The following is a 21,370-nucleotide window of genomic DNA, read 5'->3' on the forward strand; positions in this document are numbered from 1 at the left end:
CTGAAAACATGTGCATTTGCCTGGTAAACTCCACAAGGTAGGGATTTCTGTCTCTTTTCTTCACTGCTGTTTTCTAAGGGCCCAGGACAACACTCAGTAGAGAGTAAACACTCAATAAAACAAATTTGCATTTTGGTGTCACTAAGAGGGTGTCTAAGGATCCCAAACTCAACAGCAGTAACAGTCAAGTATAGGTATTGTTGGGACTGTAAACAGGATCTCCCAGAGACATCCAAATTCATCTTAATTGAAACTTTTACCAAGATAATTGTAGATTCACACACAGTCATAAAAAATATAGCAGAGAGATCCTGTGTACTCTTTACCTATTTTCTCCCAATGGTTTCTTAAGAATCAGATTTCTGTTGCATTGATTTTCTCTATGGTTTTGCTATTTTCAGTTTCATCAGTTTCTGCTTTGATATTTATTATTTCCTTTTTTGTGCTTGCTTTGGGTTTATTTGGCTCTTTTCCTAATTTCTTGAGCTGAGACCTCAGATTGTTGATCTGAGGCCTTTCCTTATTTCTAATGTAAGCATTTAATGCTATAAATTTCCCCGTCAGCACTGCTTTAGCTGTATCCCATATATTTTCTTATGTTTATTCTCCTTTTTGGTCAATTCTATGTATTTTTTTATTTCCTTTGAGACTTTCTCTTTGACCCATGGTTTATTTAAAAGTATGTTGTTTAATTTCCACGTTTAGAGGTTTTCTTGCTGTTGTTTTGTTTTTTATTTCTAGTTTGATTCCATTGTGGTCAGAGAACACATTTTGTATGATTTCAATTGTTTTTAAATTTGTTGAGGTTTGTTTTAAAGCCCAGGATACAGTCTAAGATAGACCACATCTTGTGGTGAATGTCCCGTGGAGGCTAGAAAAACGTGTGTTCCACTGGTGATGGTTGGAGTGCTTGTTCTGTATCAGTTTGGTCCTGTTGGTTGATTGTATTGTTTAGATGGTCAATATCCTTGCTAATTTTGTGTCTCGCAGGTCTATCAGCTGCTGACAGCAGGTACTGAAGTTGCCAACTATAATTGTGGATTTATCCATTTCTTCCCTCAGTTCTTTCAGTTTTTGCTTTGCGTATTTTGTGGTTGTGTTGTTTGGTGTGTACACATTTAGGACCGTTGTCTTCCTGGTGGATTGATCCTTTTATCACTCTCTAATGTCCCTCTTTGTCTCTAGTAAGTTTCTTTTCTCTGAAGTCTATTTTATCATATATCAGTATACCCACTCCTGATTTTTTTTTACTGTTTTTGTGGTAAATCTTTTTCCACCCTTTTATTTCTACCTACCTAGATCACTGTGTTTGGAGTTTCTCATAAAGATCATATAGTTGGGTCATGTTTTTTTTTTTTTTTAACCAATCTGTCAATCTCTGTCATTTGACTGATGTATTTAAACCATTTACATTCAAGATACATAGTATGTTAGCAATTAAGTCTGCCACTTTATTATTTGTTTTCTGTGTTTCTCATTCCTGTGTTTCTTTATGTTACTTGAACATATTTTAGGATTCCTTCTTTATTTTTCTATAGTGTTTTTGAGTGTATTTTTTTCATAGTTATTTTAATGGTTGGTTTGGGCATTACAATATCCATATGTGACTTACCACAGTCTACCAGTACCAACATTCTGTCACTTTGAGCAAAGTGTGGAAACCTCACTTCTATTTAGGTCACTTTATCTTCCCCACTTTTAAATATCACAATGCTCTTCTTATCAGAAGGTTTTATAATTTTTATTTCAATCATCAAATATTATTTTTAAAATTTGTGAGAAAAAAATAGTCTACTTATGCACCCATATTTCTGCTCTATCACTCCTTCTTCCTGCCTATGTGCCAATATTTTTTCTTTTCTTTTTTTTTTTTGGTGAGGAAGACCAGTTCTGAGCTAACATCCATTGCCAATCTTCCTCTTTTTGCTGAGGAAGATTGGCCCTGAGCTAACATCTGTGCCCATCTTCCTCTATTTTGTATATGGGATGCCACCACAGCATGGCTTGATGAGTGGTACATCAGTCCACGCCTGGGATTTGAACCTGTGAACCCCAGTCTGCCGAAGCTGAGCGTGCAAACTTAACCACTATGCCACCGGGCCGGCCTCCAAGATTTTTTCTTTTATTTCAAGAATTTATTTTAGCTGTTCTTTTAAGGTAAGACTGATAGTGACAAATTCTTTCAGTTTCCCTCCGTCTGAGAATGTCTTCATTTCCCTTTCATTCCTAAAGGATAGTTTTTGCTGGATATAGAATTTGTGGTTGACAATTCTTTTCTTCCAGTGTTTGAAAAATGTGCCACTGCTTTCTGCCCTCCATAGATGCAGATAAAAATGCACTGTCATTCAAGTTTGTGTTCCCCTGTACGTACCACATTGTTTCTCTCCGGCTGCTTTTAAGATTTCTTTCTTTGTCTTTACCTTTAATAATTTTCTTTTTACCACTTTCAGAGTCCTCCTTTGGTTGTCTCTTATATTATTTCCAGGGTTTATAGATGTGCTTAGCAGGAAAGAGCAGGGAGAAATCAACCTATGCCATTTTGTCTGGACCAGAAGTCTCAAATTTTTAAACACCATGAGTTTGCAGCATCTCCTATAACTTTTATGTCACCTGTGAGGAGTGTCTCACCAGCTAAAAGGCTAGCATCTTAGCACATATGTTACTACTGGCTGCATTCTGCAAGAATGGGGCACAGGACAAGCAAGCATTGGTGGAAGGGGAGTCAAAAGGCATCAAAGTGATTCAGTACAGCTGCCAGCCCCTTCCTAAACAGGCGCAAGCAGCCCTCCAGGAGCAGGTGCCCCGTCTCCCCCAGCATGGGCCAGCATAAGCAACATGTTCTCTTGACCCTCTAGGGGTGAGAGCCAGGGTATGGAATCTGGAAACACACAAATGCATGCAGAGCACACACATTCAGGCCACTTTGTGGACTAATACGCAGACCTTTAGATAAAGATACAAATTGAACCAATTTCTTGGTTAATATCAAAAGAAAATAAAACAGCAAAGAGTTTCATTTGAAAAAAGGAAGAAAATATCCCTACCTGTTCTGAGGGCATTTCACCAAATAATGTCTCACTGTGAAAGGAAAAAGAAAAAGAACATGGTAAATAAATGCTACTTTAGATTTATACGCTCCAGGAATTACCAGGAAATGTAGGTGTCAAGGTGTTGCCCAGATGTTGGCACAAGACAGCTCTCAGGCCTTTCAAACTTCTCTTTGGGTGAGAACAGCAGAGCCATAGCATGGACGCCCCAGTGACTTGATATCGCTCCATCCCTGGATCTAGCCAGGCATGAAGCCACACCCCCAAGACTTCCTGGTTACATAACCCAAAACATTCATATCTGGCCAAGCCAGGTTGAGCTGGGCTCCAAGCTGAAGAGTCCTGGAGTAATAGAGTCTCAGCTCTGCCTTAGTCATGAGAAAGCCTTCTTGGGGCAAGCTGCGCCAACCTGTCTACACTCCGAAGTTCCTCTCCATAAAATGGGCTTTCGTTCTCTGATTAATGCTCCTCCAGGACTAAGAGGAGGCCCTTGGGAAAACAGTCTTAGAGCAAGACAGCCTCCACAGTAGTTCCCCTTGTGAAAAACCAAACAATTCTAGCTACAGAGGAAAATAAGAATACCTAGGCACTCATCCTGACAAGTGTCCAGTCTAAGGCTCTCAGTTGAGCTCACCTCAAATAGAAGGAAACGTGAAACAGCCAAGGGCCCTGGGGTCGTGCGGTAGGTTGTTACACCTCCCTGTATCTCTCCACACCTTGTGAAACCCCCTCCCATGCTGACTCTGGGCTTGGCCACACAACTTGCTTTAGCCAATGAAACATTAGCCAGTGTGTCACAAGCAGGATAAAAGGCCCTTATGCTCTGAGATTTGCTGTCTCTTGTCGCAGGAACTCTTCTGCTACCACGTGAAGAAGCCTGGCTAGCCACTGGAAGATGAGGCCACAGGGAGCAGACACAAGTCATCCCAGCTGAGGCCCCAAAGCAGCCAGGCCCCAGCTGACCCACCAGGGGATGGCAGCTGCATGAAGGACTCCAGCTGAGACCAGAAGAGCTGCTCAGCAGAGCCCAGCCCAAACTGCTGACCCGCGGAACTGTGGGCAAATAAAATAGCTGTTGTTTTAAGCATCTACATTTGGAGTGACCTGGCATGCAGGTGGCCAGTGCAGGTTCCAGACCATCACGGCAGAGGGGGCTTTTAGGCTTATCTGGTCCAACTCCCCATTAGCACCTAAACTCACATGCGCTCCATTTACTAAGCACTTGACTCTGTGCTGGATAATTTACAGATGCAACAATAATAAAACCATAGTGAGTATTTACTGAATACTTCATATGGTCCTCGCCCTATTCTAAGCTTATTGTATAAATCAGCTTTAGTCTTTGCACACCCCGAGGCACTCTTACAAAGGACGGTTTTAAGGAAATCAATTTCTAGATTGTTGCCTTCCATGGTATTCTTTTCTAAGAATTCGTTCTTCTGGAACATGCCTGAGTTCTAGCTGTATTCTTTTCCCTCCCTGCCCTGTCACATCACCCTTTCTACTTCGTAAAGTTAAGGCACGCCTCTCACCTTCCTGACTTGTACTATGGGACCTGTCCTGGGGGTAAAACCTAGTGGGCACCAAACAAGAAATGATTTGAAATATTTGGTGCCAGTGTTGAGAACTCAAGTGACTAACAACTGGGCCACTAAGTTTGCCCAGAGGGGAGGTTTCCAATATTTTGCTTTCAACAAGGATTGAATAATGACCTAAACCAGTTGTCAGCTGGTCTGGTATTAAAAATCATTTTGGATGATAGATCATTATATGACTTTTGACATATAACTTGGAAGCAGTATAAAGTATTGAGCAGTATAAGAAAACTTCATCCATTCCTGCCTCTTTTTATATTGAATGAGGTATTTCAGAGCTAACACCTGTTAAAAAAATAGGAATAGAATTGATGCTGAATTCTATCACTAAACAAATTCTTACAAGGGGATATGAAGTAAAAATAAGAATCCATTTCAATAAAAATATATTTCCAATAAAATGTTACTTCTTATGATTATTAATTATTTATCTAAATTTATAACATATTTATGTGGTTTTGATGAATTTTATACTCATAGTCCAAATCTTAATAATTGTGCAATATTAATAACTCAATCCAGAAAAACAATTTAACACCTAGCAATTTATGGAATAAGGAAAAAAAAATTCTTAATTTAAATTTTTATATACATATTATTTTACAGAGAAGTATAACAGGGTGATCAATACAGGATTTTCAAAACAAAAACTGTATTAAAGTAGGATAAAATTTTGTGGAGGAAGTGGACTGAAGATAAAAGTTCAAGGAGAAAAAGGAACAATATAAAATTTCTACCAGCTAAAGCTTGTCCACAGAGTCTTTTTAAATCAACAGAGGTAGTTATTAAATTCATGACATTTAGATGTAAAAGAGAGATTTGACCATTTCATTTTAAGATGTCAATATGTGTGATGCTCTGGTAGTTACATCTTTTGCAACAATTTACATTTATGATAAAAAAATTTAGATGTCAACAAAAAAAAGGGTACGTAGCTTTTGAAATAATTTTACGGGCTACGCAAGCAAAAACTTTTAAAGACCACAACTTTGTACTCTAATCCAATCTTCACAATAACCTTGCCATTACACCTATTTTACAGTCAAGGACACTTAGGCATAGAGAGGTTAATGCCTTTGCCCAAGGTCACACACATAGTGTTATGGACTGAGCTGTGACCCTCCAAAATTCATATATTGAAGCCCTAAAACCCAATACCCCAGAATATGACTGCATTTGGAGATTGCCTTTAAAGAGGTGATTAAGTTAAATGAGGTCATTAGGGTGAGCTCTAATCCAGTATGACTGACGTCCTTATAAGAAGAAGAAATTAGGAAATAGACACGCACAGAGGAAAGGTCACATGAAGACACAAGGAGTAGACGGCCACCTATGAGCTTTGCCACGGCAGCTGGAGCAAACACACCTAAGAAGAGGCAGAAGTGGGCAGCCTGACTCCAGAGCCCTCTTGTCCTGCTCCACACCACTCTCAGAGAACCTGGGCAGTTGCCGTTAGGGCTCCTACAGACGAAGAAACTGAGTCTCACGGGATAAATGGCTGGCCCATTTGCCACAGCTGGAGCAAGGTAGAGCTGGGGCTGGGCCCTAGAGAATCCCATGCACTGAAGTCCAGTCCAGGGGCAGCGAGGTGAGCAGCCTGGAGATCAGGGGCAAGGGAGTATGAGAGAAGCTGGGGCGGGGGCTCTCATAACAGTTGGCCATGGGGGCAGGGGGCTGACTCAGAAGGACCAGGAGCCCAGTGAGGATGGTCAGCGCCAGACACAGAAGATGCACGTCTGCCAGCACTTGCCGAGGACTGCTTATGAGGTCTCAGCCCCGTGAATGCAGCACCGATGTCCCTTTAATGAAGAGGGGACCAAAAGTGATCCTGGACACCAAAGGTGAGACTTATGGGCACCTGAGAAACAGATTTTGCCCAGGATCACCCTTAAACATGCAAAGCATAATCAGCGCCGATTACACAAGACTGTCAACCTGTCTGAGCTTTGGCTCCCCCAGAAGCAGAGCCTGTAAGACAAGGATTCAAGCGTAGAATCTACGTGTGAGATGATCCTGGGACACCTACTGGAGAGTGGGGAACTGAGACCAGGAAGAGAAAGAAGCCAATAAAGGGTGATCTTGGAACCAGTCTCCACCATGAGCCCTGGCCTGGCACCCAGCGCACTTGACCAGAGGCTCCCAGGTCCAAGCAAGGCAAACATCCTGCACAGAAATGAAATCTCAGGACACAGCTCTTTTTAATTGGTGATCTTATGGTCTTTAGGACTTTGAAGACTCCAAAAGGAAGGACTGTTTTTCTCACCTTTCCTGATAGGAAGACGCCTATGAGTGCCAGGTCCTGGGCCACCCTTTCTCTGCCTCCTCAGCTGAGGCCATACTGCTCCCAGGCCCCACCTCATGGCTAAACCTCCAAGATGACACGTCCAGGCTGAAGGATTTGTCATCCCCACCTGGGCCTGTGCCTGACACCACTACCTCCCAGAGACGGGTGATTTGGGGTAGAGGCAGCCGTGCCCCCCAATCTTATCAGACCCTATAGCAGTGTTGGGGCCTCCGAGGTATGGATGACCTTTCCCCCATTCCCCTCCAACTCGCCTGCACATCTTCAAACCTCCAGGCTTTGTAGAGACCCTGAGATAGGACCCGTGGATATTTCTGCTCTGTTCTCCAAGCATTCCACACTCGTGGTGAGCACCGTGGCAGCCCCTGAGCCAAGGTCCAGTGCATTTGCAGAATGAATGAGCACAGTGCTCTCCCAGCCTCCTCTGGCACCAGCATGGGCAGGGAGCCTTGCAGCCTGGAACAGCACCGCCTGCATTTCCCTGGGGGGAGAGACAGGACCAGGGGTGTGCTCCCTTCCTGCCAGCCCTTTCCTTTGCACAGGAGCATGCTCCCACCGTGCCATGTCCAAGAGCCCAGCCCCCTCCAGGAAGCAGCCCTGCGTGACCATGTTTCCAGGCTGGCACTGTTACAAGGACAGGTCAAGCGTCTCTCTCAGTCACCAACTGGAAAGCTGAAAAGGAGAACTCAATTTTCCACCTCCTGTTCTCTTGGTACAAAGAGCCATTTTATGGCCACATCCATTCAATGAAAAGCACCAGCACATAAAGTTGTCTCTCCAGAGTCACGCTGTCCGATAATCCGATAAGGTGGTCACCAGCCCTAGGTGGCTAGCAAGCACTTGAAATGTGACTAGTCCAAAATGAGTGTGCTGGGAGTGTGAAATTGTGCCAGATTTCAAAGACTTAGTGTGAAAGAAGGAATGTAAAATATCTCATTCAGAATCTTTGTATTGACACTTGAAATGATATCTCAGATACAGTAGGTTAAATAAAAGATTCAAATTAATTTCACCTATTTCTTTTTACCTATTTAATGTGACTACTAAAAAATGTCCAGTTACACGCATGGCACGCATCGTATCTCTGCTCGGGACAGCGCGCAGAGAGGTTTCCTCTGCCCTAGTGGCTGGGGTGGCTGATCCTATAGTCATGGTGATACGATGGAGGGGTGCGACCTGGAAAGGTGAACTGCACACAGGAGAAGGTGCCCCTAGAGCTGCCCACACCCAGGACTGGCTGCCACATGGCACCGGGAAAAGTGTCCCCAACAGCCCTGCGAGGTAAGAGGAGCTCTTATCCCCATTTTACAGTAAGGAGACTTTTGAGGCCTAAGAAGACCACCTCTGCAAGTGAAGGAGCTTGAGCGCAGGCTGGAGGTCCAGTGCTCTTTTTGTTAATAAGCTACAGGAGAGGCTTACGCGCCTCCACCAAGGGAAGACAGGATTTCTTCTGATGGCGGCAGGGGGCCCACTAGAGCCAGCCAAATCTTCCTACGCACTCTCAAGACCAAGCCTGTGTCTTAGAAGTGTTTCGAGGGGACAGCTCATGCTGTTCCCTCGAAGGGGTCAGGGTTGTCCGAGTGTCCCGGATGCCAGGCAGGTGAGCCCTTCATCCTCCCCAAGGCCCCAGGTCGCTGCTCTGCCCCTCCTCATCCACAGTCGCCCTATTCTGAGCTTTGGTGCCTCTCCCCACCAAGTGTGACTGAGTGGGAAGCAGCCCCCTAGCTCCCTCTTTCTTGTCCCTCTAGGAGAAAAGATCACAGAACCTTTGATGCCATCGCCACAGGGAAGCAGTGGAGATCGCCTGTGGCAGGGATGTAGGTGTCGAGCAAGCCCTAGGAAGGCCTGGCTCGGGTGCTAGCACATCTAGTAGAAGCTACGCTGAGTCGTCACAAGAGAACACAGAGGAGCAGAGGTAAAGAGGTGAGGCCTCTCCCCTCCCTGTCTGGTTTTTGTGTGCCTTCAAAACTGTCCTTTTAAAAGCTCAGACATGGAAGGTTGGGGGATTGTTGCGGCCACCCCAAAGCAGCGAGTCTGGACTATTTCCTGAAGAAGCAAAGACCTTTGGAAACAAGTGTGCTCAGGGAACCACTAGAAGAATTCGGGCTCAGCCCTGGGACACGAGGACTGGTGTTTTCCAGGGTGACTCAGAGCTGCACACACCTGCTTGCACAGAAAACCTAGAAACGGTAATACAAAGAGGGAGTCTGTATTGTTGTTAGTCCCTAGTAAGGCCTGGGCCCTCCTCACACCAAGCACCGTTGTAAGCACTTCATATGCAGTAATAGTTTTAATCAAGATGATGCAAGTTTGCTATAGTGTGATGCACTGAATGTAAGAATATGCTATATTTGAATTATAAGAGTGTCACTGGTTTTTATTTGGACACATGTGGCTTGGCCCACAAATGCTTAACTGCTCCCAATGAGAGCCATGACCAACTGCAGCTAACCCATAACAGCAGGAGCAGCCTCCTGGGGCACACTGACATAAGGGGATGTGCCCTGCTCCTGCTCGGACTCTGGCACCTGCTGGAACCTGCTACTTTGGAATTGCTGCCACACACCGCTACCATCCATCCCAGCTTGGGCACAAATGGTACAGTGCTCCTCGAGAACTGGCTGGTTGCCTGGGTAACGCCTTGGCACCACCAGTGCTAAGGGCCCAAAGCTGTCACAATTATGCCCCAGCCACCTGGAGTGATTGGGGTGTATCCCTTACTCATCCCTGAGCTGGGGCCCCTCTTGCTTCCCATTGGGTCTGGTGGTGGGGAAAGACAGTAATCAAGTTTTCCTTGTGTGGTGACTTAAAGATGACCACAAATTCCCTGCTATTCTTCCCATCAATAAGTGGACTATCCTCCCTTCCCTGAGTCTGGCTGCCCTCACAACTTGTTTTAACCAGCGGAATGTGGCAGAGTGACAACCATGCCAGTGTCCAGTCTAGGCACACCCTTGGAGCCCTGAGTCACCAAGTAGGAAGGTCTGGCTACCTTGTTGGTGAGACCAGAAGGAGAGAGAGCGCTGTCACCAGCGCTGCTGTCCCATCTGTCTCAGAGGTGAGCCCCAGGGCTGAGAGTGGCACCATCTTGGATCTCCTGTCCCAGTGAACTCCAGACGACTGAGGCCATATGGAGACTCCAGGTGACACTGCCAGCAGAACTGCCCAGCTGAGCCCTACCCAGAGAGAAGAATCTTGAGCACATAAATGTTGTTTGAAGCTACTACGACTGAGATGGTGCGTTACACAGCAATCGATACGCGAAACACTTCAGGATTACTGGGTGCGCTCTCTGGGTAAGAGCTCACTCAATGACAGGAAAGGCAACTGCTCTTAGTTACATCTTCAGAGCCAGAAAGGTCTTTGACCAGCCAAAAACAAGGCCATATTTATCAGATCCCCTTAGGCCATTGTTGTTATTAAATTTCATTGAGAAACAAGTTGGGAAGGAGCTTGTAATCCAGGCCTTAGTGGAAGCTGGGGGCCCCTCCCTGCAAATCCACCTGCCAACTTGCTCCTGGAATGCCACGGGTTCCGAGCCAGGGGCTGCCTTCCTGGGCACCACGAAGGTGACTAAACCCCCCCAAACCTGCCTGCAGCAGTGACTCGGCTCTCCAAGGACACCTTCTGTCGAGGTTCTACAGAGGAAGGCACCGAGTCTGGAACTGGAGAGGGTGGTTTGGGGTCCTATGAAATATCTGAGCAATTCACCTGCTCTCCACATGCCCCTACCTCCTCAGCTGTGAAACAGGGACCAAATAAAACAACTTACATCCCAGAGAGAGTATTAGGATGGAAACAGACCCACATACAGACAGTGTCCCACTCACTCCATGTCTCCTTCCACCGGGCCTATCCCCACGGGTTCCTGGAGGCCCTGTTTCCTCCAACTCAACGTCAGACCTGGGAAGAGCCTGCTCAAAGTTCATGGTCATCAGTGGGGATGGTCCCACTCTCTAGAGGCAATTTAGAACTCTCTGGGGATGTTTCTGACTGTCACACTGATGGAGGACAATACCTGACAATTGGTAGGCAGAGGGCTGGCATGCTGGACATCCAGCAATATATAAGACAGTCCACAAATGAAGATTTTGTCCCACATGACTTTGATAGACCCTCCTGACATTCATGTAGAGAAGAAACCTGCTCATCAGAGCCTGGGACCTAAGTCCATTTTACATATAAACACAAGAATATTTTTGCTCGATTTTAATACATGAAGAATGTTTAAAGAGTGTGAAAAACAGGCAAAGAGTATACATTTTTGTTTGAAACTTTACCAACAGTTGGGATTTTAGAAATCCCATCACTACGAGCAGTGCCACTCCTGGATTTTACAGCATACCTGTGTCAGTCTATCCTTGTCCCTGTCACTTGCATATTGAGTCTTCATATAAACATGCAGGTACTTGTTTAGCCTTTATTTCAAATGTAAAATACATATATATGCTCCAAATTCTGTCAAATATAAAGGAACATTGTCTTCTCTGAAATTCGAACTTATTCAAGAGAAGAGGTGCAATACTAAATTTTGTTTTATTGTGTTATGAATTAATTTCCATTCCCTTCTCCTTTCTATCATAGTTAGACCATTAAATTTATTTTTGTGGGTACAGGTAGGATATCTTATCTATGAGTTTGACTTCAAGATAGTAATGGGATCATTTCAAAATATTTGTTGCAAAAGAGGGGTGCTGAGTGGGAGAAATTTGAGAAGAACTGGCTCTAAGGCCTTGCTACTCAAAGGGTGGCCTCGCAGCAGCAGTGGTGGCATTCCCCAAGATCTCATTAGAAAGGCAGAATCTCAGGCCTGCCCCTGGTGGACTAAACTAGAATCTGCCTCTGAGCAGGGTCCCAGGTAAACAGCCTGCTCCTGAAGGTTTGGGCAGTGTGGCGCTGCAGCTCCTGGGCCCAGGTGAGGGGCATCACCGGGCCTGCCACACACAGTGCTCTGTCCTTGGCCCCATGGTGTGGCTAGGAGGTGCCTAGGAAGGGCCACACTGGGCAGGACCCACCCAGCCAGGGCTACGGGATGCCAGCCTGCCAAGGGGCAAGTTGCCCCAGACCAAAGCCAAGTCCCCAAGGAGGTGCGGGAGCTGTAACTCGCTCTTTGGGAAGGACTTCAGCAGCAACCACCAGGGAAAGCTGGAGGAAAATTCCTTGGCAAGATCAGCCCCCAGATGGCTGAGGTTTTCTTGAACAGAAACGTGGGAGGCTTGGGATGGGGCTGGGCTTCAGCTCGGCCACTTCCTTGTTTCAGGACTTTATGAAGCTCCTCAGTGTGTTCTCTGTCAAATGTCATCCCACGCTGGTGGTGAGGATTACATGAGGACGTGGAGGAGCCAGCGAGGGGTCTGGCCCACAACACGTGCTCAAAGCTCTCAACAGCTCAGTAGGGCTTTCGGATGCTGTGCACAGGTGCACCTGAGGCCGTCTGGAGCCCACTGCACAGGGGACAAGGGCAGCTGGGACCCGCATTCTCAGCAGCTCTGTGTAAGGCCTGGAATCCGTGTCCCACTCGGCTCTTCTTGGCTTTGGAGAAGAAGGATATCTCCTGACCCCACTACCTTGCTTTGTTTCTCGGATCCCGCCTAAGGCCTAAAAGGCCTGCAGCTCAAGTCAGACTTCGCCGCCCCTGGGCCCAGGCGGAGGTGACTTGAGAGCAAAACGGGTTTGGAAACTGCCTCTGTGGCTTCCAAACTCCAACAGCTGGGAGCAAAGCAGCCAGGAAACAAGCCCATTTGTCCACCATTTGTTGGGCAGCTGTCATGAGCCAAATTCCGAGGAGGATGAATCAGATGCATGGTCCCTGCCTCACACGCTGTCCTCTTGAAGGCAGGCCAATGCATGCACACATGTGCAACGTGTGCCATGAGCTCAGAAAAGCGGCCAGGGGTTTGGAACAGGAGAAAAGCTCAGGCACTGTTGGTGAGGTGGGCAGATGCCGTGGAGGAAGGCCCCAGAAGCACAGCACAGAGACACACCCAGAGCATGGGGAAGGGTACAGGCTGTGGAGGAGAGAGGTCTGGCTACAGCCCTCACTCCATCTCCGGGTGCTGAGTGTGCTGGGTGTCTCCACGCACCGTCTCCGGGTGCTGAGTGTGCTGGGTGTCTCCACGCACCCCACACAATCCCTGTCCACCCTTCTCCACCCCGCTCAGGGCCCTGGAGGCTGACCTCTATGCACTGCCCTCTGGCTTCTGGTTGGCAGGACCAAAGGGAGGCAGCCATAGGACATCTTGGGGAGGAGGGCGGAGGGGGGCTGAGGAATATATGCTCCTGGTTCCCTCCCTGCTGTCTGCTGGTTTGACACTGCCTGAGTTCCTCTTCTAAGGCTCCTGTCGGTGATGCTCCCACAGCTGCAGCTCTCCCCAGTTCCAGGAGCCTCTCCTCCCTTTGTGCCCTACGGTTTAGGGTGGAAACAGCATCCCAGCGGGCGCTGGTTCCTGCATGCATCCCCGCCCCCCCCCCCCGCCCCCGGTTCCCTTAGCCCTGCCCACCACACCTCTGAGGAGAGTCCCCTCTGGAAACACTGCTCCATTTCCCCGTTTGAGCGTCCCCCTAAACGGTGACCACCAAATCTAACACTTTCCAGCTTTATGACCTTGGGCTAACAGTAATAATTATTATGTCTAACTATAGCCATGTCATCATAAATACTGGATACTTACAAGAAGCCAGAACGTGCTAAGGGGTTTTTTTGCATTTTTTTAAACTTAATCCTTACAACAGTCCTATCAGACTGGTATACTACTGTTTTTCCCATTATTTAGATCGGGAAGGCAAGGCATGGCAGGTAAGTCACCATCTGGTAAGCAAGGAGTTGCCATTTGAACCAGAGTCAGTCCACTTCCAGGGCCCAGCTCTTACACTGGTCAGCTCTGGGAGCTACAGCATCCTTGTCTGTTTCGGAAATTCTGAAGGGATGGCAGGCAGAATAGCTCAGATAAAACATACAGGAGCTGGCAGAAATGTGAAACAAGGCTTGGTGAGAGGCGGGACTAGAGAGAGAAGGTAGGCAGCCTTCCCAGGGAGATGAGAGTCACTAGGACTATGATCACAAAGAAGGAGAAAGGAAAGTGAGCAGGGGCTGAGGATGGGTCCAGAGGAACAGGACACCGACAAGAACAGAGACGGCAGGAAGTTGACACGCAGACTGGGAAGGAAAAGAAGGAGGGAGAGAGCTTCTACTCCCACCAGGCCCACCGCCGGGGACTGTATTTAAATCATGAACACTCACAACAACATTCAACCTAAGGAAATGTGGTGTCGATCCCATATCATTTCATAAACGAAGAAACCGAAGTTCAGAGTAGTTAGGAACATGTGTAAAAACTCAGTCTGGGGGCCGGCCAGGTGGCACAAGCGGTTAAGTGCCGGTGCTCCACTTCGGCGGCCCGGGGTTCGCAGGTTCGGATCCCAGGCGTGCACCGACGCACCGCTTGGTAAGCCATGCTGTGGCGGCGTCCCATAAAAAATAGAGGAAGATGGACATGGATGTTAGCCCAGGGCCAGTCTTCCTCAAGAAAAAAGGGGAAGATTGAAGGGGAAGATTGGCATCGGATGTTAGCTCAGGACTAGTCCTCCTCACAAAAAAAAAAAAAAAAAAAAAAACCTCAGTCTGAAGTGGCAGAGCCAGAATCAAACTCAGGTTCACCTGACTCCACCTCCTCTTTCTGGGAGAATGAGAGGGGGAAGGGAGCTCAGAAACCGACGAAGGAAGGGATTTGAGAAAAAGGGGCATTTAAATGATGTCAACAGTGCTCACAGTTGATTTTAGCAGAGTCTAAGGCAACACATCTCCTCACCCACTGTGCCCACCAGTCACAGGTAAATAATCTCTGACTCACGATGCATTTTTCAGCCAAGGTGATACTTTGCCCAGCGTCTTCCGCCTGTCTGTGGTTTGGTTGTGCTCCCATTCCAGACATGACCTTAGCCGTTCTCTTACCTCTGGATTTCCTCTTGTTAAACACAGACTGCCAGATGATGGTGAGGGTGAACAGCAGAACACTGAGAATGCCCACACAGCACACGAGCACTGCATACACGTAGAGATCTGAAAGGCAAGGACACGCGAGTGACCATCGGGACGGGCCACACCAAATAAACTTTATACATTATACAAAAACCAACGCAAAATGAACCATAAACTTAAGTGTAAAATATAAACTAGAAAACTTTTATAAAAAACATAAGAGAAAATCTTTGGGATCTAGGACAAAGGAGAGAGTTTTTAGATGACACGGAAAGCACCATCCATATAAGGAAAACTTGACAAATCAGATTTCATCAAAATTAAAAACTTTTGTACTGTAAACACCCATATGAAGAAGACGAAAAGTCAAGCTACAGACTGGAAGAAAATATTTGCAAATTACATATCCAACAAGACTAGTATCCAGAATATAAAGAACTCTCAAAACTCAATAGTAAAAAATAAACAATCCTATTAGAAAATAGGCAGAAACATACAGAGAGATTTCACCAAAGAGAATATATAGATAGAAAATAAGCACATGAGAAAATGTCCCCAAGTTCTTCCTTAGCCGTTAAAGAAATGCAAATTCAAACCACAATGAGATATCCCACACCCCTATCAGAACAGCTAAAATAAAAAATAGTGACAATACCAAATGCTGGCAAGGGTATGGATAAACTGGGTCACTCAGACATTGGTGGTGAGAATGTAAAATAATACAGCCACTCTGGAAAACAGTTTGGCAGTTTCTTAAAAGATATATCTACAGCTATCATTCAACTCAGCAATTGCACTCCAGGGCATTTATCCTGGAGAAATGAAAACTTAAGTTCACACACAAACCTGTACATGCATATTTATAGCAGCTTTATTCAGAGCAGCCAAAAACTGAAAACAGCCCAGATGTCCTTCAGTGGGTGAACTGTTAAACAAACTGTGGTCCATCCACACTGTGGAACACTACTCAGCAATAAAAAGGACTAAACAATTGACACACACAACAACCTGGGTGAATCTCCAGAGAGTTATGCTATGTGAAAAAAAATCCCAAAAGGTTACATACTGTATGATTTTATTTATATAACATTCTTGACATGACAAAATTATAGAAATTAAGAAGAGATCAGTGGTTGCCAGAGGTTAAGGAGGAAGTGGGGGATGGCAGGAAAACGGGTTTGGCTATAAGGGACCCTTGTGATGATGGGAATGTTCTGTCTCTTGGCTGTATCAATGTCAATATCCTGGTTGTGATATTGTACTATAGTTTTGTAAGATGTTACCATTGGGAGAAATTGGGTGAAGGGTACAAGCTGGTACAAAGGATCTCTCTGTATTATTTCTTAGAAATACATGTTAATCTATAATTATCTCATAAATTTTTTTTTAAAAGGTCCAATAGTTAAATCGTGTTCATATGTGTCTTAGTTTAGGCTACTACAGCAAAACACCATAGAGTGGGTGGCTTAAACAACAAACATTTATTTTTCACAGCTGTAGAGACTGGGAAGTCCAAGGCCAAGGTGCGGGCAGATCTGGTGTCTGGTGAGGTCTCTCTTCCGGTTTGGAGACATCTCTTGGTGTCTTCATACGGTGGAGAACAGAGAGAGAGCAAGCAAGCTCTCACGGGGTCTCTTATAGGGACACTAGTCCCATTCATGTGGGCTCCACTCTCATGACCTAATCACCTCCCAAAGGCCCCACCTCCTCATACCATGACATTAGGGGTTAGGATTTGAACATACGAATTTTGAGGGACACAAACATTCAACCCAGAACAATATACATACATTTATTAAACTCCAATGATAAACTTTATCATCAATCTGATTGACAAAATGCCAAAACTCCTCAGAAAGTTAAAGAGAAGCCAAAAGCATTATTTTAACCTTCTATGCAACAAAAGGCTGCAGATGTTTGAACTTAGCAAAAATGTTTCTCTCACTTAAAAGAACTTTCTCTGACTTAAATTTCTTCAGCCAACAGCCATTTATCAGCCATGTTCATCACGCTCCTAGATGCAAGAACACCCAAAGGTCTGCTCGTCAAGAAATCAGAGGGCTGCCCAGTACCTACAACAAAAGGAATGTGTGCCCAGTACTGGAAACACACAGAGAAGGGACCCAGCCCAGCCTGGAAAGCCCGAGGGGGGCCTCCCAAAGTGCTGAGTCATATTTAAAATAACACAGAAAATGCAAAAGTACAGTGAGAGAATAAAAAGAGAGAGAGAGAGACAAAATAGAGAGAGAGGAAAAAAATAGAGAGAGAGAAAAGAAGTCATCAGGCCTCCATCACCCTGAGATAACTACAGCTAACATTTGGTGTTCTTTATAATGCATATGTATATATTTTTAAATTAAGATCACACAATTTCATATCTTTTTATTTAATCTCATTTTCTCATTAATCTCTCTTCAAAAAGTGATTCTGAATTGTTTTCAAAAATATGATAAAAGTTTATCATGTTCTAAGTGACTTAACAATATTATTATTGGCTGCTCAAAGTGTTTCCAACTGTTCCCTGTAAGAAATGATTCTATGATGAGCATTCATAAGCTTAGACCTTAATGCATCTCTCACATTATGCTCTTAAGATTAAGCTCCTGGAAGTGGGACGGCTGAGTCAACAGGAATGCACCTCTGTAAAGCCCTTGGGACCTAGAGAAGCAGTTAGTTAAGTGCTGAAATTGAAAAAGCCAGCATACTAGGGGTGGCAGGGTGGCTGGCTTCCACAGCGAGCTCGGAGAAGCAGGTAAGGCTATGGGCAATGAAAGAAGGGAGGAGAATGGGGTAGAATCAGACATCTCGGGTCCTTCCGACTGTCCCTCTCTGGCCTGTGCTCCAGAGAGGCCCAGTGTTAGTCTCTTCCCTGGAGTCCATGATTCTTTCTGTTTTTAGGCTTGGTCAGCATTTTTGGCAAAGCTAGTTTGAGTGGGTTTCTGTTCCTGGCAACTTAGAAGCCTGGACTAAAATAGGTAGAAAGCGAAGCAGCACAAGGTCGCAGGTGAAGGGAGCACCTGCACTGATATTTAAGGGAGCGAGCAGGGGGCAGGGCAAGAGGAAGAGTCTCCTAAAAAAGGGAGCCAGGAGCCAGTCCTAGAAGCTCAGGAGGACTGGAGTGAAAGTTCTAGAAGCCAAGAGAGTAGAATGTTGTAAGAAAGATTTCTTAATAGCATCAAGTACTGCTGGAAAACACCCATTGGGTTTTCCCACTAGGAAGCTACTGGAAAAGTCCTGGGGCAAAGCCAATTCAGTGGGATGGTGGGAGCAGAGCCAGATTAGAGGAGTCGAGCTTGCTCTCTCTCTGTTCTCCACCATATGAAGACACCAACCTCTCACAGGGTGTGAGAAAGTTGAGACAGAAATAGAGAAAACTCTGTCCTATAACTAAAATCAAAGCTGCCTCTCTATACAGACGCCTGTGTCTCAGACGTGTGGGCTTTGTGGATTAGTATGGCGGGGAACTCTGCGAGTGGTAAGAGTTAGGTGAGAGGTGTGGGCCCGCATTTAAACAACACGAAACTCCGAGGGACAGAGCAGAGGTCACAGACCGGGATTCATGAGAGGATACAGGATGGGCCAGAACATGGAGAACACATGGCCAGTCCCGGATTTACACACCATTGAGCAAACCACTCCGGGAAAAGGAGTGCAGAGCCAATCCCGGCACAAGAGAGATGGTAAACAACGCAGTCATGTTGCCAGGCAGACAGAACGTGGGGCAAGTGGATGCAACATCTGCCTCAAAGGGATTCTGGAGATGCCGGCCCCTGGACCAAAAGGGCATGGGCAATTTGGCTTCAGTCTCCTTTTTGGAATGGAGAGAAAAAATTGTCTTACTGAAGTTTCTGTGCCACTGGAGCACAGTGACGTGACCCACGAGCTCACCTCTTCATCAGAATTCTTCCCTTGGTTTTGGGACTGCAGGAACCGAGGAGGGATAAGGTCTCAGCGAGAATCTCCCAAGTGTCCCCAGAAGCATACCGCAGACATCTGTGGCCCACTCTGCCCTGGCAGGAGGCGAGGGGCTCCAAGAGGCCCACATTATGGTTTCAGATCACAGCCTCCTCGACGTGGCACGAAGGGGGCTCTCCACAGGCAGCCAGGGCTACAGAATCATAAAACATCTGGCCAGTCCGAAAGGCTCAGCTACACGGCCAAGCACACAGGCCCTCCGGGCAGTGGACACTGGCCAAAGCACCAGCCGCTGGCACATGGGTCCCCACAGGCGCAGGATCAATTGTGCCTGCTCTCTGTTGTGTTCTTGAAGCTACAGGAACCATAAAAGGTGTCACCCTGCAGAAGCAGAAAAGCTCAAAAAGAAGACCTGAGTCTTTCTGGGTTGGGCAGCAACCAGTACCCCCAAGTTCTGGTTTTCAACTCCGTTCCAAGCATTTCTTCTGCTGCATAAAGACAATTGCCCTGCTGCATCTACTCAAAACACTGAAACCACCTTCCCTGTTTTTCTCTGCAAACAAAGGTTAAACCCTGAGCCATTTAAGCCAAGGTCACAAACTCTGAAGACGTCAGGGCCAGCTTTTCGCCTGGTGAGCCACAGCAAAGCCGTGCCCTGCCCCACAGAGGTAGCTCGGCTCCAGGCAGCTGTTCTCAAGCCAGAATGCCCACCTAGTGTTGCCATATCTTCCGACTTTTCCTTTAACTTTTACTTAAAAACCTCTAATTATAAACATTGCTTAAAGGTTTTAAAACTCAGACCAGGCCAAACAATGCTTGTCCAAAGGCTGAATCTAAGCCTTCAGGTCCAAATTTAACAAAATATCTGCATTTAACCAAATCTGGGATTAACTTTTAAAATATCATATATACCTGCACACTCAAAAAAATTCTAAAAGTCCTCTTATATTCCCCGAATTCATTTGCAGTTTTGTCTTTTGCCATTGGGCTGCCAAAGGCACCAATGTCATTTTTAGACTCAATTGTATGCCTCCATGCAGAAAATGTCTTCCCACCGCCCCAGCCCAGGCCTCCCTGAAGCAGATGGTGGGCCGGCAGGCTGGAGTGATGCGCACACGGCAGGGAGGCCGAGATGGGGGTGCACGATGTCCTGTGCCAGCTCCCGCCCTCCCAGAAAGCCAAGCCCCACACGCTAGGCCAGGCAGAGCTGGCCCACTGAACAGCAGACAGCACCTGTTGCCAGGCAACCCTGAGGCCGACTGGGGTATTCAGCGCTGCTTTGAAACCCGGTGACCCCAGCATTCCTCAGCACAGGGAAGGAAACCAACTCTCCCCAGACCACTGAATCTGGAAAGTCAATTCAGTCCTGTACATTTCCAGGGCAAATGCAAACGCATCCGAGATCGCGGTTCTGTCAAGAAAACCGTGTACTTCTACTGTTTTTTTATCCAGCCTGTAATACCATCTTACTTGGGGCGAAATACCTGAGCAATAGCCCGGAGGGATTTAACTCACTCCAGCATCTCACTAAGAGGCCTGACAATGCTTTTTTTGTGCTGCAGGCGCACAGCCAGGCCAGCTAAGCCCCAGGAAGATGGATATCCGTCCGCAAGCCCTCCTGCAGCTCCCCCATCCAGGAACAAAAGGGCAAAGGCCTGGGATCAGACGCCAGGGAATTTCAACTGCACCCCTGACCTCACCAACGCTGTGGCTGGGTTGAAAAAGCAAAACACAGGGACGTTGCTCCCACTGCCGAAATCATAGGGAAAGCCCTTTGGAAACAACTGTTCTGAGGCATCATACATAGTGAGAATCCCAATTCTGCTTTTCTGAAGGGACCTAATCCTCTGTGTTGAGAAGAGAGCGCATGTTGGGCTACGGATTTTGTGTCGAGTTAGGTGGAGAGTAACTCTGATATCCTGTAGCTACACGTGAATTATAAAACATTATTAATTATACAAAGTGTTTTAGAGATGCTGATTATGCTGCAAGGCATGTCAGGACGAAATGCTACAATCCTTCCAGACATATAAACTCTTGTTTTTTATACTGCAGTATTTTCAAAATATGGTCCTCAGACCACTTGCATCAGAAACACCACAGGCCGATAAAGTGCAAATTCTTTGATCCCTTCCTAAATGCAGCAATCAGATTTTGGGGGTGTGGGGGGGAGCCCAGAGTCTGGGTTTCTAACACAGCCCCCCCAGAAGATCCTTATGCATCTGATGATAAACAGGGCTCTGGCTGTCACAGCTGCCAGTCACCTACCTCGAAGATCCCCCGGACTCGCCATACTCCCACCCATCACAGGGCCTGGGTCATAGGGCAGCTCCAGAAACACGGAGTGAATCAATTGCTTTTTCTCCTGCTTCACTCCAGGAGGCGTGAAATCACTTTCATCTTTTTGCTAATGAATAGGCATTCCCTGAATGAAAGGCTGAGGAAGGGAACCGGGGATTATTTTGTTAGGAAGGGGTCATCAAATAAAGAAAAAGGCAGCTACAAAACAGGCAGAAGAAAAGGCAGGGAATAC

At 46.3% G+C, this 21,370-nt stretch overlaps 1 protein-coding gene across 1 annotated transcript in view; it reads right to left on the reverse strand.

Moving 5' to 3' along the window:
- The window catches only part of VSTM4 (V-set and transmembrane domain containing 4), a 95,576-nt gene that overhangs the window by 43,348 nt on the left and 30,858 nt on the right, over nt 1–21,370 (reverse strand). Inside the window, exons 4-5 of the mRNA XM_058542857.1 lie at nt 14,896–15,003; nt 3,045–3,078 (exon numbers count right to left, since the gene is read on the reverse strand). Of these exons, the coding sequence (XP_058398840.1) occupies nt 3,045–3,078; nt 14,896–15,003 (142 nt within the window). The remainder of the gene's footprint in view (nt 1–3,044; nt 3,079–14,895; nt 15,004–21,370) is intronic.

Source organism: Diceros bicornis, chromosome 6 (assembly GCF_020826845.1).
Source record: "Diceros bicornis minor isolate mBicDic1 chromosome 6, mDicBic1.mat.cur, whole genome shotgun sequence".
NCBI lineage: Eukaryota > Metazoa > Chordata > Mammalia > Perissodactyla > Rhinocerotidae > Diceros > Diceros bicornis.